We start from the raw sequence: 16,973 nt of genomic DNA on the forward strand, positions 1-16,973 counted from the left end.
CATGCTGCATCACTGGTGTGAACTGCGTCCTGTCCATCCTGCATCACTGGTGTGAACTCCGCCCTGTCCATCCTGCATCACTGGTGTGAACTGCGTCCTGTCCCTGCTGCATCACTGGTGTGAACTGCGTCCTGTCCCTGCTGCATCACTGGTGTGAACTGCGTCCTGTCCATGCTGCATCACTGGTGTGAACTGCGTCCTGTCCCTGCTGCATCACTGGTGTGAACTGCGTCCTGTCCATCCTGCATCACTGGTGTGAACTGCGCCCTGTCCATCCTGCATCACTGGTGTGAACTGCGTCCTGTCCATGCTGCATCACTGGTGTGAACTGCGTCCTGTCCCTGCTGCATCACTGGTGTGAACTGCGTCCTGTCCCTGCTGCATCACTGGTGTGAACTGCGTCCTGTCCCTGCTGCATCACTGGTATGAACTGCGTCCTGTCCCTGCTGCATCACTGGTATGAACTGCGTCCTGTCCCTGCTGCATCACTGGTGTGAACTGCGTCCTGTCCATGCTGCATCACTGGTGTGAACTGCGTCCTGTCCCTGCTGCATCACTGGTGTGAACTGCGCCCTGTCCATGCTGCATCACTGGTGTGAACTGCGTCCTGTCCCTGCTGCATCACTGGTGTGAACTGCGTCCTGTCCCTGCTGCATCACTGGTGTGAACTGCGTCCTGTCCCTGCTGCATCACTGGTGTGAACTGCGCCCTGTCCCTGCTGCCTCACTGGTGTGAACTGCGTCCTGTCCCTGCTGCATCACTGGTGTGAACTGCGTCCTGTCCCTGCTGCATCACTGGTGTGAACTGCGTCCTGTCCATACTGCATCACTGGTGTGAACTGCGCCCTGTCCATGCTGCATCACTGGTGTGAACTGCGCCCTGTCCCTGCTGCATCACTGGTATGAACTGCGTCCTGTCCCTGCTGCATCACTGGTGTGAACTGCGTCCTGTCCCTGCTGCATCACTGGTGTGAACTGCGTCCTGTCCCTGCTGCATCACTGGTGTGAACTGCGTCCTGTGCCTGCTGCTTCACTGGAGTGAACTGTGCCCTGTCCCTGCTGCATCACTGGTGTGAACTGCGTCCTGTCCATGCTGCATCACTGGTGTGAACTGCGTCCTGTCCATCCTGCATCACTGGTGTGAACTGCGTCCTGTGCATGCTGCATCACTGGTGTGAACTGCGTCCTGTCCATGCTGCATCACTGGTGTGAACTGCGTCCTGTCCATGCGGCATCACTAGTGTGAACTGCGCCCTGTCCATCCTGCATCACTGGTGTGAACTGCGTCCTGTCCATGCTGCATCACTGGTATGAACTGCGTCCTGTCCCTGCTGCATCACTGGTGTGAACTGCGTCCTGTCCCTGCTGCATCACTGGTGTGAACTGCGTCCTGTCCCTGCTGCATCACTGGTGTGAACTGTGCCCTGTCCCTGCTGCATCACTGGTGTGAACTGTGCCCTGTCCCTGCTGCATCACTGGTGTGAACTGCGTCCTGTCCATGCTGCATCACTGGTGTGAACTGCGTCCTGTCCATCCTGCATCACTGGTGTGAACTGCGTCCTGTGCATGCTGCATCACTGGTGTGAACTGCGTCCTGTCCATGCTGCATCACTGGTGTGAACTGCGTCCTGTCCATGCTGCATCACTGGTATGAACTGCGTCCTGTCCCTGCTGCATCACTGGTGTGAACTGCGTCCTGTCCCTGCTGCATCACTGGTGTGAACTGCGCCCTGTCCCTGCTGCATCACTGGTATGAACTGCGCCCTGTCCCTGCTGCATCACTGGTGTGAACTGCGTCCTGTCCCTGCTGCATCACTGGTGTGAACTGCGTCCTGTCCCTGCTGCATCACTGGTGTGAACTGCGTCCTGTGCCTGCTGCATCACTGGTGTGAACTGCGTCCTGTCCCTGCTGCATCACTGGTGTGAACTGCGTCCTGTCCCTGCTGCATCACTGGTGTGAACTGCGTCCTGTCCATCCTGCATCACTGGTGTGAACTGCGTCCTGTCCATGCTGCATCACTGGTGTGAACTGTGCCCTGTCCCTGCTGCATCACTGGTGTGAACTGCGTCCTGTCCCTGCTGCATCACTGGTGTGAACTGCGCCCTGTCCCTGCTGCATCACTGGTGTGAACTGCGTCCTGTCCATGCTGCATCACTGGTGTGAACTGCGTCCTGTCCCTGCTGCATCTCTGGTATGAACTGCGCCCTGTCCCTGCTGCATCACTGGTGTGAACTGCGTCCTGTCCCTGCTGCATCACTGGTGTGAACTGCGTCCTGTCCCTGCTGCATCTCTGGTATGAACTGCGCCCTGTCCCTGCTGCATCACTGGTGTGAACTGCGTCCTGTCCCTGCTGCATCTCTGGTATAAACTGCGTCCTGTCCCTGCTGCATCACTGGTGTGAACTGCGTCCTGTCCCTGCTGCATCACTGGTGTGAACTGCGCCCTGTCCATGCTGCATCACTGGTGTGAACTGCGTCCTGTCCCTGCTGCATCACTGGTGTGAACTGCGTCCTGTCCCTGCTGCATCACTGGTGTGAACTGCGCCCTGTCCCTGCTGCATCACTGGTGTGAACTGCGTCCTGTCCCTGCTGCATCACTGGTGTGAACTGCGTCCTGTCCCTGCTGCATCACTGGTGTGAACTGTGCCCTGTCCATGCTGCATCACTGGTGTGAACTGCGTCCTGTCCCTGCTGCATCACTGGTGTGAACTGCGCCCTGTCCCTGCTGCATCACTGGTGTGAACTGCGTCCTGTCCATGCTGCATCACTGGTGTGAACTGCGCCCTGTCCCTGCTGCATCACTGGTGTGAACTGCGTCCTGTCCCTGCTGCATCACTGGTGTGAACTGTGTCCTGTCCCTGCTGCATCACTGGTGTGAACTGCGTCCTGTCCCTGCTGCATCACTGGTGTGAACTGCGTCCTGTCCATGCTGCATCACTGGTGTGAACTGTGCCCTGTCCATGCTGCATCACTGGTGTGAACTGTGCCCTGTCCCTGCTGCATCACTGGTGTGAACTGCGCCCTGTCCATGCTGCATCACTGGTGTGAACTGCGTTCTGTCCCTGCTGCATCTCTGGTATGAACTGCGCCCTGTCCCTGCTGCATCACTGGTGTGAACTGCGCCCTGTCCCTGCTGCATCACTGGTGTGAACTGCGTCCTGTCCCTGCTGCATCACTGGTGTGAACTGCGCCCTGTCCATGCTGCATCACTGGTGTGAACTGCACCCTGTCCATGCTGCATCACTGGTGTGAACTGCGCCCTGTCCATGCTGCATCACTGGTGTGAACTGCGTCCTGTCCATGCTGCATCACTGGTGTGAACTGCGTCCTGTCCATGCTGCATCACTGGTGTGAACTGCGTCCTGTCCATGCTGCATCACTGGTGTGAACTGCGTCCTGTCCATGCTGCATCACTGGTGTGAACTGCATCCTGTCCATGCTGCATCACTGGTGTGAACTGCGTCCTGTCCATGCTGCATCACTGGTGTGAACTGCGCCCTGTCCCTGCTGCATCACTGGTGTGAACTGCGTCCTGTCCATGCTGCATCACTGGTGTGAACTGCGTCCTGTCCATGCTGCATCACTGGTGTGAACTGCGCCCTGTTCCTGCTGCATCACTGGTGTGAACTGCGTCCTGTCCCTGCTGCATCACTGGTGTGAACTGTGTCCTGTCCCTGCTGCATCACTGGTGTGAACTGCGTCCTGTCCATGCTGCATCACTGGTGTGAACTGCGCCCTGTCCATGCTGCATCACTGGTGTGAACTGCGCCCTGTCCATGCTGCATCACTGGTGTGAACTGCGTCCTGTCCATGCTGCATCACTGGTGTGAACTGCGTCCTGTCCCTGCTGCATCACTGGTGTGAACTGCGTCCTGTCCATGCTGCATCACTGGTGTGAACTGCGTCCTGTCCATGCTGCATCACTGGTGTGAACTGCGTCCTGTCCATGCTGCATCACTGGTGTGAACTGCATCCTGTCCATGCTGCATCACTGGTGTGAACTGCGTCCTGTCCATGCTGCATCACTGGTGTGAACTGCGTCCTGTCCCTGCTGCATCACTGGTGTGAACTGCGTCCTGTCCATGCTGCATCACTGGTGCGAACTGCGTCCTGTCCATGCTGCATCACTGGTGTGAACTGCGCCCTGTCCATGCTGCATCACTGGTGTGAACTGCGCCCTGTCCATGCTGCATCACTGGTGTGAACTGCACCCTGTCCATGCTGCATCACTGGTGTGAACTGCGTCCTGTCCCTGCTGCATCACTGGTGTGAACTGCGTCCTGTCCCTGCTGCATCACTGGTGTGAACTGCGTCCTGTCCCTGCTGCATCACTGGTGTGAACTGCGTCCTGTCCATGCTGCATCACTGGTGTGAACTGCGTCCTGTCCATGCTGCATCACTGGTGTGAACTGCGTCCTGTCCATGCTGCATCACTGGTGTGAACTGCGCCCTGTTCCTGCTGCATCACTGGTGTGAACTGCGTCCTGTCCCTGCTGCATCACTGGTGTGAACTGTGTCCTGTCCCTGCTGCATCACTGGTGTGAACTGCGTCCTGTCCATGCTGCATCACTGGTGTGAACTGCGCCCTGTCCATGCTGCATCACTGGTGTGAACTGCGCCCTGTCCATGCGGCATCACTGGTGTGAACTGCATCCTGTCCATCCTGCATCACTGGTGTGAACTGCGTCCTGTCCATGCTGCATCACTGGTGTGAACTGCGTCCTGTCCATGCTGCATCACTGGTGTGAACTGCGTCCTGTCCCTGTTGCATCACTGGTGTGAACTGCGTCCTGTCCATGCTACATCACTGGTGTGAACTGCGTCCTGTCCATGCTACATCACTGGTGTGAACTGCGTCCTGTCCCTGTTGCATCACTGGTGTGAACTGCGTCCTGTCCATGCTGCATCACTGGTGTGAACTGCGTCCTGTCCCTGTTGCATCACTGGTGTGAACTGCGTCCTGTCCATGCTACATCACTGGTGTGAACTGCGTCCTGTCCCTGCTGCATCACTGGTGTGAACTGCGCCCTGTCCATGCTGCATCACTGGTGTGAACTGCGCCCTGTCCCTGCTGCATCACTGGTGTGAACTGCGCCCTGTCCCTGCTGCATCACTGGTGTGAACTGCGCCCTGTCCCTGCTGCATCACTGGTGTGAACTGCGCCCTGTCCCTGCTGCATCACTGGTGTGAACTGCGTCCTGTCCCTGCTGCATCACTGGTGTGAACTGCGTCCTGTCCCTGCTGCATCACTGGTGTGAACTGCGTCCTGTCCCTGCTGCATCACTGGTGTGAACTGCGTCCTGTCCCTGCTGCATCACTGGTGTGAACTGCGTCCTGTCCCTGCTGCATCACTGGTGTGAACTGCGTCCTGTCCCTGCTGCATCACTGGTGTGAACTGCGCCCTGTCCCTGCTGCATCACTGGTGTGAACTGCGTCCTGTCCCTGCTGCATCACTGGTGTGAACTGCGTCCTGTCCATGCGGCATCACTGGTGTGAACTGCGTCCTGTCCATGCTGCATCACTGGTGTGAACTGCGTCCTGTCCATGCGGCATCACTGGTGTGAACTGCGTCCTGTCCCTGCTGCATTCCCATTATTGGAGTGGATTTCTAGTGAGAGGCTGTCACAGTGTGAACCGCGTCGTGCGCTGAGCTGTCCCCTCTCGGTGCTGTCATCCCGGGTGCGGCTGATGGTGGCTTCTGCAGCCATTTACACGCTATTTTCTCGTTTTGCTTCCTGAGTCCGGACGCGGCCCCGGACCTGGCTGTTGTGGACTCTTCCTCATTCAGGCTTGTGGGGACTGATTGCAGTTTCTGTTCCCGGTCCCGGTCTCGTCTCACCTTCCTCATTCCCCGCCCGCCAGTGTCACTCTGCTGCTCTCAATTCTATCACTTATTCACTGACGCCATCCGAAACCTGTAACTTCATATGTAACAATGTTCTGCAGCTCAGTAATATCCTGGGGGTGGGGTCCATATGTAGTGACGGAATGGGTTAATTTCCAGCTTTAGTATATGGATGATGACCCATCCTTAGGACAGGTGATTGATACTGGATCCTTGGGGGGCGGATACATGGCACCCCCACTGATCCGCTGTTTTCCAGATGTCCCCAATGTGCAGCACAACTCCGCACAACTCCGCACAACTCCGCGCAGCTCCGCACAACTCCGCACAGCTCTACACAACTCTGCTCAACTCCGCACAACTCCGCGAAACTCCGCACAGCTATGCACAGCGCTGCACAACTCCGCACAGCTCCTCACAACTCTGCACAGCTCTGCATAACTCTGTACAACTCCGCACAACTCCGCACAACTCCGCGCAGCTCCGCACAGCTCTACACAACTCTGCTCAACTCCGCACAACTCCGCACAGCTCTACACAACTCTGCTCAACTCCGCACAACTCCGCGCAACTCCGCACAGCTATGCACAGCGCTGCACAACTCCGCACAGCTCCTCACAACTCTGCACAGCTCTGCACAACTCTGTACAACTCTGCACAGCTCTGCACAACTCTGCACAGCTCTGCACAACTCTGCACAACTCCGCACAGCTCTGCACAGCTCTGCACAACTCCGCACAGCTCTGCACAACTCTGCACAGCTCCACACAACTCCGCACAGCTCCGCACAGCTATGCACAACTCTACACAACTCTGCACAGCTCCACACAACTCCGCATAGCTCTGCACAACTCTGCACAGCTCCACACAACTCCGCACAGCTCTGCACAACTCTGCTCAACTCCGCACAGCTCTGCACAGCTCTGCACAACTCTGCTCAACTCCGCACAGCTCTGCACAGCTCTGCACAACTCCGCACAGCTCCGCACAACTCTGCACAGCTCTGCACAACTCTGCACAGCTCTGCATAACTCTGCACAACTCTGCACAACTCTGCATAACTCTGCACAACTCTGCGCACTGTGTAGGGATTGCTCTGGGGTCCGGAGCGGTGCTGATCCGGCTCCTATTCACTATTTCATGCTGTCACCACCTGATAACAGCCATTCGGTACCGTAGAGATGTCGGGTGACATAACCCCGCTAATCCGATAATCAGGAAAAGCCATCTCTAAAGGGGGCTTTACACGCTGCGACATTGCTAGTGATGTTGCGTGCGATAGCCCCCGCCCCCGTCGTGTGTGCGATATTGTGTGATCGCTGCCGTAGTGAACATTATCGCCACGGCAGCGTCACACGCACTCACCTGCCCTGCGACGTCGCTGTGACCGCCGAACAATCCCTCCTTCAAGGGGGCGGGTCGTGCGGCATCACAGCGACGTCACTAAGCAGCCGGCCAATAGAAGCGGAGGGGCGGAGATAAGCGGGGCGTAACATCCCGCCCACCTCCTTCCTTCCGCATTGCCGGTGGCGGCAGGTAAGGAGATGTTCCTCGCTCCTGCGGAGTCACACGGAGCGATGTATGGAGCTGCAGGAACGACAAACAACAACGCACCTGTCGCTGCAGCGATAATCAGGAAAGGAGCGACGTGTCACCGATCACCGTTTTGGAACGATTTTGCGATCGTTAATCGTTGCTCATTAGTGTTAACACGTTGCAATGTCGCTACCGACGCAGGATGTGCGTCACTAATGACGTGACCCCAACGATATATTGGTAGCGATGTCGCAGCGTGTAAAGTACCCCTAAATCCTGGACAATCCCTTTAATATTTATGGTGTCTGTTGGATCAATAATAACATCCCTGGTGTTTAGTGGGTTAATATCCCACACATTGGCCCCTGGGATATTGCTGACATCAGTGGAGTCTCCCGGGTTAATATACAGGGTTCCTGGTGTCTAGGTGCTTCTATAATGTTCGCGTTGTCCGGGGTGAGGTCGGTGTCCAGGGGGTTAATAATCCTGCCCCGCGGTCATCGGATCCTCCAGTGTTCGTGTCCGGCGCCTCGTGGGTGTCACTATGCGCCACGTCTGTGGCTGCGATCTCGTGATACATTACACACTGATCATCTGCAGGGATTGTCCTCTGTCCTCTGTCCGCTGTCTGCTGACCTCTGTCCGCTGTCTGCTGACCTCTGTCCGCTGACCTCTGTCCGCTGTCCGCTGACCTCTGTCCTCTGTCCTCTGTCCTCTGTTCGCTGTTCTCTGTCCGCTGTCCTCTGTCCGCGGTCCTCTGTCCGCTGTCCTCTGTCCGATGTCCTCTGTCCGCTGTCTGCTGACCTCTGTCCGCTGTCTGCTGACCTCTGTCCTCTGTCCGCTGTCCGCTGTCCTCTGTCCGCTGTTCTCTGTCCTCTGTCCGCTGTCCTCTGTCCGCTGTCCTCTGTCCGCTGTCCTCTGTCCGCTGTCCGCTGTTCTCTGTCCTCTGTCCGCTGTTCTCTGTCCGCTGTCCTCTGTCAGGGTGTCCGCTGTCCTCTGTCCACTGTCCTCTGTCTGCTGTCCGCTGTTCTCTGTCCTCTGTCCGCTGTTCTCTGTCCGCTGTCCGCTGTCCTCTGTCCGCGGTCCTCTGTCCGCTGTTCTCTGTCCGCTGTCCTCTGTCCTCTGTCCGCGGTCCTCTGTCCGCTGTTCTCTGTCCTCTGTCCGCTGTTCTCTGTCCTCTGTCCTCTGTCCGCTGTTCTCTGTCCGCTGTCCTCTGTCCGCTGTTCTCTGTCCGCTGTTCTCTGTCCGCTGTCCTCTGTCCGCGGTCCTCTGTCCGCTGTCCTCTGTCCGTTGTCCGCTGTCCTCTGTCCTCTGTCCGCTGTTCTCTGTCCGCTGTTCTCTGTCCGCTGTCCTCTGTCCGCTGTTCTCTGTCCGCTGTCCTCTGTTCGGTGTCCGCTGTCCTCTGTCCGCTGTCCTCTGTCCGCTGTTCTCTGTCCTCTGTCCGCTGTTCTCTGTCCGCTGTCCTCTGTCCGCTGTTCTCTGTCCTCTGTCATCTGTCCGCTGTTCTCTGTCCGCTGTCCTCTGTCCGCTGTTCTCTGTCCTCTGTCCGCTGTTCTCTGTCCGCTGTTCTCTGTCCGCTGTCCTCTGTCCTCTGTCCGCTGTCCTCTGTCCTCTGTCCGCTGTTCTCTGTCCTCTGTCCGCTGTTCTCTGTCCTCTGTCCTCTGTCCGCTGTTCTCTGTCCTCTGTCCGCTGTTCTCTGTCCTCTGTCCGCTGTCCTCTGTCCTCTGTCCGCTGTTCTCTGTCCTCTGTCCGCTGTTCTCTGTCCTCTGTCCGCTGTTCTCTGTCCTCTGTCCGCTGTTCTCTGTCCTCTGTCCGCTGTTCTCTGTCCGCTGTCCTCTGTCCGTTGTCCTCTGTCCGCTGTTCTCTGTCCGCTGTTCTCTGTCCGCTGTCCTCTGTCCGCTGTTCTCTGTCCGCTGTTCTCTGTCCGCTGTTCTCTGTCCTCTGTCCGCTGTTCTCTGTCCGCTGTCCTCTGTCCGCTGTTCTCTGTCCGCTGTCCTCTCTCCGGTGTCCGCTGTCCTCTGTCCGCTGTCCTCTGTCCTCTGTTCGCTGTTCTCTGTCCGCTGTCCTCTGTCCGCTGTCCTCTGTCCGCTGTCCTCTGTCCTCTGTCCTCTGTCCTCTGTCCTCTGTCCGCTGTCCGCTGTCCTCTGTCCTCTGTCCTCTGTCCGCTGTCCTCTGTCCGCTGTCCTCTGTCCGCTGTCCGCTGTCCTCTGTCCGCTGTCCGCTGTCCTCTGTCCGCTGTCCGCTGTCCTCTGTCCTCTGTTCGCTGTTCGCTGTCCGCTGTCCTCTGTCCGCTGTCCTCTGTCCGCTGTCCTCTGTCCTCTGTCCGCTGTCCGCTGTCCTCTGTCCTCTGTCCGCTGTCCGCTGTCCTCTGTTCGCTGTTCTCTGTCCGCTGTCCGCTGTCCTCTGTCCGCTGTCCTCTGTCCTCTGTTCTCTGTCCGCTGTCCTCTGTCCTCTGTTCGCTGTTCTCTGTCCGCTGTCCTCTGTCCGCTGTCCTCTGTCCGCTGTCCTCTGTCCGCTGTCCTCTGTCCTCTGTCCTCTGTCCTCTGTCCGCTGTCCGCTGTCCTCTGTCCGCTGTCCTCTGTCCGCTGTCCGCTGTCCTCTGTCCGCTGTCCGCTGTCTGCTGTCCTCTGTTCGCTGTCCTCTGTTCGCTGTCCTCTGTCCGCTGTCCGGTGTCCTCTGTCTGCTGTCCTCTGTCCGCTGTCCTCTGTCACTCATGGAGCCACCATTGTTCCCCAGATTTTTATTTTTGCAGAACATGTAACACACGACGCAATATAGTAACTTCATAGAAAGTGCAGCCTGGCAATCATGGCTGCTGCGGCACCTCTTTGGCTCAGTCCTCACCTAGTGCTGCCTGCAGCAGCTGAAGCCCAGCGTCACTCCACTCATGTGGAAAGGATCCATCTTACCCTGCGATGGGCGGCTGCAGCCAGGGTGTAGATATGGGGGCGCAGCAAAGTCCTGGAGACCTGGGGACCCTGTAATACTAATGGTATATAGAAGTGAGGGGACGTGTTCATGTTTGGCATCGAAGCCCAGGGGCCCCGTGGAGTATCCACAGCAGCTGATTGTGTGGCCCCTGGTCCTGAGTGGGAGTGGGCTGTCAGTCCAGCAGCTCCTGTGGAAAGTTCGGTCACTCCATTATCCGTCTCCGCTCTCACCGATTATCCTGAGAGGCAATGGTTAATCTGCGGCTGCCGGACGCTCCGAGAAACCCAGATAGAAACATGACGCTTCCATATTACAAATAAAATCAAGGGAAATGGAACCACAGACCCCAAAGACTGCGCGAAGGAGCCAGATTCTTCAGGGCGCCCCCCGTGTGGGGATGATGTGACCACATAGGACATTAGAGCACCGTGTCCTCCTCACCGGCCGGGGTCTGCAGCCCCCCTCTCTCTGCATTTACCATCTCCCAGTAGATTTCTTTTTTTTTATTTTGAGGTTTCTGAACAATTTCAGAGTGTAAAGTAATCATAGACAGGGAGGAGGGGGATGCAGCTGCACATTGTGAGAGTGCGTGCTGTGAGAGGGGAGAAAGAGCAGCAGACGAGACGACTGACTCTGTATCAGGCAATGCTCTGTGAGCCGCACACATTGTGACGGGACCCGTGTGCTGCGTGTGCCACTCATATTGATTCTTCTCACCTTTCAGAGGACGGAGAAGCCGTCAGCAGCTCGTATGAGTCTTACGACGAAGAGGAAAATACCCGGGGAAAGTCGCCCGCCCACCAGCACCAATGGCCGTCAACGGAGGCCTCCATAGAGCTGATGAAGGACGCCCTCATCTGCGCCTTCCTGTGGAGGAAGAAGTGGCTGGGACAGTGGGCAAAGCAGCTGTGTGTGATCAGGGACGGCCGCCTCATGGTAACGACCCCCCGCCCCGCCCCGTCCCCCGCCCCGCCGCGCCCCACCCCGCGCCCCGCCGCGCCCCGCCGCGCCCCGCCGCGCCCCGCGCCCCGTCCCCCGCCGCGCCCCACCCCGCGCCCCGCCGCGCCCCGTCCCCCGCCCCGCCGCGCCCCACCCCGCGCCCCGCCGCGCCCCGCCGCGCCCCGTCCCCCGCCCCGCCGCGCCCCACCCCGCGCCCCGCCGCGCCCCGTCCCCCGCCCCGCCGCGCCCCACCCCGCGCCCCGCCGCGCCCCGCACGTCTGCTCCCCTCCTCATCACCTGCTGACGGATAATTAGGCGCTAATTGCACATTTTCCTCCTCAGTGTTATAAAAGCTCCAAGGAGCACAGTCCTCAGCTGGACATCAGTTTACTGGGCTGCTCAGTGACCCACAAAGAGAAGCAGGTGCGGAAGAAGGAGCACAACCTGAAGATCACCCCGAGTACTGGGGACGTGATAGTGCTGGGGATGCAGAGCCGGGAGCAGGCGCTGCAATGGCTGAAGGTAAGTGCTAACCGCCACACGCCTGCCACCGAGGACCCGCACACGCCTGTCACTGCCACCGAGGACCCGCGCACGCCTGTCACTGTCACCTACGACCCGCACACACCTGTCACTGTCACCTAGGACCCGCACACGCCTGCCACCTAGGACCCGCACACGCCTGCCACCTAGGACCCGCACACGCCTGCCACCGAGGACCCGCACACGCCTGTCACTGCCACCTAGGACCCGCACACGCCTGTCACTGCCACCTAGGACCCGCACACGCCTGCCACCGAGGACCCGCGCACGCCTGTCACTGTCACCTAGGACCCGCACACACCTGTCACTGTCACCTAGGACCCGCACACGCCTGCCACCTAGGACCCGCACAGCACACGCCTGTCACTGTCACCTAGGACCCGCACACGCCTGTCACTGTCACCTAGGACCCGCACACGCCTGCCACCTAGGACCCGCACACGCCTGCCACCTAGGACCCACACACGCCTGTCACTGCCACCTAGGACCCGCACACGCCTGCCACCTAGGACCCGCACACGCCTGCCACCTAGGACCCGCACACGCCTGTCACTGCCACCTAGGACCCGCACACGCCTGCCACCTAGGACCCGCACACGCCTGCCACCTAGGACCCGCACACGCCTGTCACCTAGGACCCGCACACGCCTGTCACCTAGGACCCACACACGCCTGTCACTGCCACCTAGGACCCGTACACGCCTGTCACTGCCACCTAGGACCCGCACACGCCTGTCACCTAGGACCCGCACACGCCTGTCACTTAGGACCCGCACACGCCTGTCACTGCCACCTAGGACCCGTACACGCCTGTCACTGCCACCTAGGACCGACACACGCCTGTCACTGCCACCTGGGACCCGCACACGCCTGTCACTGCCACCTGGGACCCGCACACGCCTGTCACTGTCACCTGGGACCCGCACGCGCCTGTCACTGTCACCTGGGACCCGCACGCGCCTGTCACTGTGACCTAGGACCCGCACACGCCTGTCACTGTCACCTATTACCCGCACACGCCTGTCACCTAGGACCCGCACACGCCTGTCACTGTCACCTAGGACCCGCGCACGCCTGTCGCCTAGGACCCGCGCACGCCTGTCGCCTAGGACCCGCGCACGCCTGTCGCCTAGGACCCGCGCACGCCTGTCACCTAGGACCCGCGCACGCCTGTCACCTAGGACCCGCGCACGCCTGTCACCTAGGACCCGCGCACGCCTGTCACCTAGGACCCGCGCACACCTGTCACCTAGGACCCGCGCACGCCTGTCACTGTCACCTAGGACCCGCACGCGCCTGTCACTGCCACCTAGGACCCGCACGCGCCTGTCACTGCCACCTAGGACCCGCACGTCACTGTCACTGTCATCTAGGACCCGCACGTGCCTGTCACTGCCACCTAGGACCCGCACGTGCCTGTCACTGCCACCTGGCGCCCGCTGGTTTCTTCTCTGATCAGCAGCCGTTAGTGTCTTTAGTAGTACAGTAGAAATGTCCGGTGTCTGAGGGGCAGAACTTCTTCTACTTTTGTAGCGGAACTATTCACTAATGATCAATAAGAAGCCTGTGCCTTTAATGAGCGGCCACCTCCGCCGTGGACCCGGCTTCTCCTCCATCTGGGGGTCGTCTTTCATGTAGAGGACAGAGGCCTCTGCTATCGCGGGGAGCGGGGTCTTCACCTCCTCAATAATGGACACACAACTGTTGTGTGGGAACATTTCCTGCTGAGACTTCAAAGACCCCGAGATAAAAGCTTAAACTTCCCTATAAAACCTGCAAAACCCCATAAATGTGAGCGGGGGCCAATGGGCAGAGAGCGGGGGCCAATGGGCAGAGAGCGGGGGCCAATGGGCAGAGAGCGGGGGCCAATGGCTAGTGAGCGGGGGCCAATGGGCAGAGAGCGGGGGCCAATGGCTAGTGAGCAGGGGCCAATGGCTAGTGAGCAGGGGCCAATGGGCAGAGAGCGGGGGACAATGGCTAGTGAGCGGGGGCCAATGGGCAGAGAGCGGGGGCCAATGGCTAGTGAGCAGGGGCCAATGGCTAGTGAGCGGGGGCCAATGGGCAGAGAGCGGGGGACAATGGCTAGTGAGCGGGGGCCAATGGCTAGTGAGCGGGGGCCAATGGGCAGAGAGCGGGGGCCAATGGCTAGTGAGCAGGGGCCAATGGCTAGTGAGCGGGGGCCAATGGGCAGAGAGCGGGGGACAATGGCTAGTGAGCGGGGGCCAATGGGCAGAGAGCGGGGGCCAACGGCTAGTGAGCAGGGGCCAACGGCTAGTGAGCGGGGGCCAATGGGCAGAGAGCGGGGGCCAACGGCTAGTGAGCAGGGGCCAATGGCTAGTGAGCGGGGGACAATGGCTAGTGAGCGGGGGCCAATGGGCAGAGAGCGGGGGACAATGGCTAGTGAGCGGAGAGGCCCTCCTCGCGGTCCCGGGCACAGACGCTGCATTGTAGTCACCAGTTATTACAGTTTGTTACTTTTATATCAAACCTTCAGAGATTCGCACCATTGTTTCCTTCCGTACGTGTCATTTCTGGGGTGTAATATCGGGGTCTCTGCTCCTCAGGTCATCCAGGACACCAGCGGGACGCAGAGCGAGTCCATCCCGGAAAGCTCACTGACCGCTGCAGACAATCAACGTCCCATCCACAGCAAGGTACAAACATCAGAATCTGTCAGATCTGAGGGCAAGAACGGAAACCGCAGAGTCTGAGTCATCTGCTATCCAATCAGACTGATCTATAGGGTAATGCTACTGCTGCTAACAATCATAACGACAAGAGTGCAATACTGTATACAATAGGGTGAAGCCACGGACAGATACTCCGCAGCCTCAGAAAGCGGAAGCAGCACAGATGGGCACCCCGAGACCCCCGAGATCAAGGAAGGTAAAACACATCAGACCGGCAAACTACACCCAGTGGTACTGTGCAGTGTATATACACAGAATAATACAGATACTGAGGATTACACCCAGTATACAGGACAGGAGAAGTGGTACTGTGCAGTGTATATACACAGAATAATACAGATACTGAGGATTACACCCAGTATACAGGACAGGAGAAGTGGTACTGTGCAGTGTATATATACAGAATAATACAGATACTGAGGATTACACCCAGTATACAGGACAGGAGAAGAAGTGGTACTGTGCAGTGTATATATACAGAATAATACAGATACTGAGGATTACACCCAGTATACAGGACAGGAGAAGTGGTACTGTGCAGTGTATATATACAGAATAATACAGATACTGAGGATTACACCCAGTATACAGGACAGGAGAAGTGGTACTGTGCAGTGTATATACACAGAATAATACAGATACTGAGGATTACACCCAGTATACAGGACAGGAGAAGTGGCACTGTGCAGTGTATATACAGAATAATACAAGTACTGAGGATTACACCCAGTATACAGGGCAGGAGAAGAGGCACTGTGCAGTGTATGTATACAGAATAATACAGATACTGAGGATTACACCCAGTATACAGGACAGGAGAAGTGGTACTGTGCAGTGTATATATACAGAATAATACAGATACTGAGGATTACACCCAGTATACAGGACAGGAGAAGTGGTACTGTGCAGTGTATATACAGAATAATACAAGTACTGAGGATTACACCCAGTATACAGGACAGGAGAAGAGGCACTGTGCAGTGTATGTATACAGAATAATACAGATACTGAGGATTACACCCAGTATACAGGACAGGAGAAGTGGTACTGTGCAGTGTATATATACAGAATAATACAGATACTGAGGACTACACCCAGTATACAGGATAGGAGAAGTGGTACTGTGCAGTGTATATACACAGAATAATACAGATACTGAGGATTACACCCAGTATACAGGACAGGAGAAGTGGTACTGTGCAGTGTATATATACAGAATAATACAGATACTGAGGATTACACCCAGTATACAGGACAGGAGAAGTGGTACTGTGCAGTGTATATATACAGAATAATACAGATACTGAGGATTACACCCAGTATACAGGACAGGAGAAGTGGTACTGTGCAGTGTATATATACAGAATAATACAGATCCTGAGGATTACACCCAGTATACAGTACAGGAGAAGTGGTACTGTGCAGTGTATATATACAGAATAATACAGGTACTGAGGATTACACCCAGTATATAGGATCGGAGAAGTGGTACTGTGCAGTGTATATATACAGAATAATACAGACACTGAGGATTACACCCAGTATACAGGACAGGAGAAGTGGTACTGTGCAGTGTATATATACAGAATAATACAGATACTGAGGATTACACCCAGTATACAGGACAGGAGAAGTACTGTGCAGTGTATATATACAGAATAATACAGATACTGAGGACTACACCCAGTATACAGGACAGGAGAAGTGGTACTGTGCAGTGTATATATACAGAATAATACAGATACTGAGGATTACACCCAGTATACAGGACAGGAGAAGTGGTACTGTGCAGTGTATATACACAGAATAATACAGATACTGAGGATTACACCCAGTATACAGGACAGGAGAAGTGGTACTGTGCAGTGTATATATACAGAATAATACAGATACTGAGGATTACACCCAGTATACAGGACAGGAGAAGTACTGTGCAGTGTATATATACAGAATAATACAGATACTGAGGATTACACCCAGTATACAGGACAGGAGAAGTGGTACTGTGCAGTGTATATATACAGAATAATACAGATACTGAGGATTACACCCAGTATACAGGACAGGAGAAGTGGTACTGTGCAGTGTATATATACACAGAATAATACAGATACTGAGGATTACACCCAGTATACAGTACAGGAGAAGTGGTACTGTGCAGTGTATATATACAGAATAATACAGATACTGAGGATTACACCCAGTATACAGGACAGGAGAAGTACTGTGCAGTGTATATATACAGAATAATACAGATACTGAGGACTACACCCAGTATACAGGACAGGAGAAGTGGTACTGTGCAGTGTATATATACAGAATAATACAGATACTGAGGATTACACCCAGTATACAGGACAGGAGAAGTACTGTGCAGTGTATATATACAGAATAATACAGATACTGAGGACTACACCCAGTATACAGGACAGGAGAAGTGGTACTGTGCAGTGTATATACACAGAATAATACAGATACTGAGGATTACAC

General features: G+C 56.4%; 1 protein-coding gene across 1 annotated transcript in view; it reads left to right on the plus strand.

Moving 5' to 3' along the window:
* The window catches only part of AFAP1L2 (actin filament associated protein 1 like 2), a 193,602-nt gene that overhangs the window by 136,218 nt on the left and 40,411 nt on the right, over positions 1-16,973 (plus strand). The window contains exons 6-9 of the mRNA XM_075348154.1: positions 11,036-11,247; positions 11,593-11,772; positions 14,358-14,447; positions 14,595-14,679. Of these exons, the coding sequence (XP_075204269.1) occupies positions 11,036-11,247; positions 11,593-11,772; positions 14,358-14,447; positions 14,595-14,679 (567 nt within the window). The remainder of the gene's footprint in view (positions 1-11,035; positions 11,248-11,592; positions 11,773-14,357; positions 14,448-14,594; positions 14,680-16,973) is intronic.

This window comes from Anomaloglossus baeobatrachus, chromosome 5, assembly GCF_048569485.1.
Source record: "Anomaloglossus baeobatrachus isolate aAnoBae1 chromosome 5, aAnoBae1.hap1, whole genome shotgun sequence".
In the NCBI taxonomy this organism is placed as follows: Eukaryota; Metazoa; Chordata; class Amphibia; order Anura; family Aromobatidae; genus Anomaloglossus; species Anomaloglossus baeobatrachus.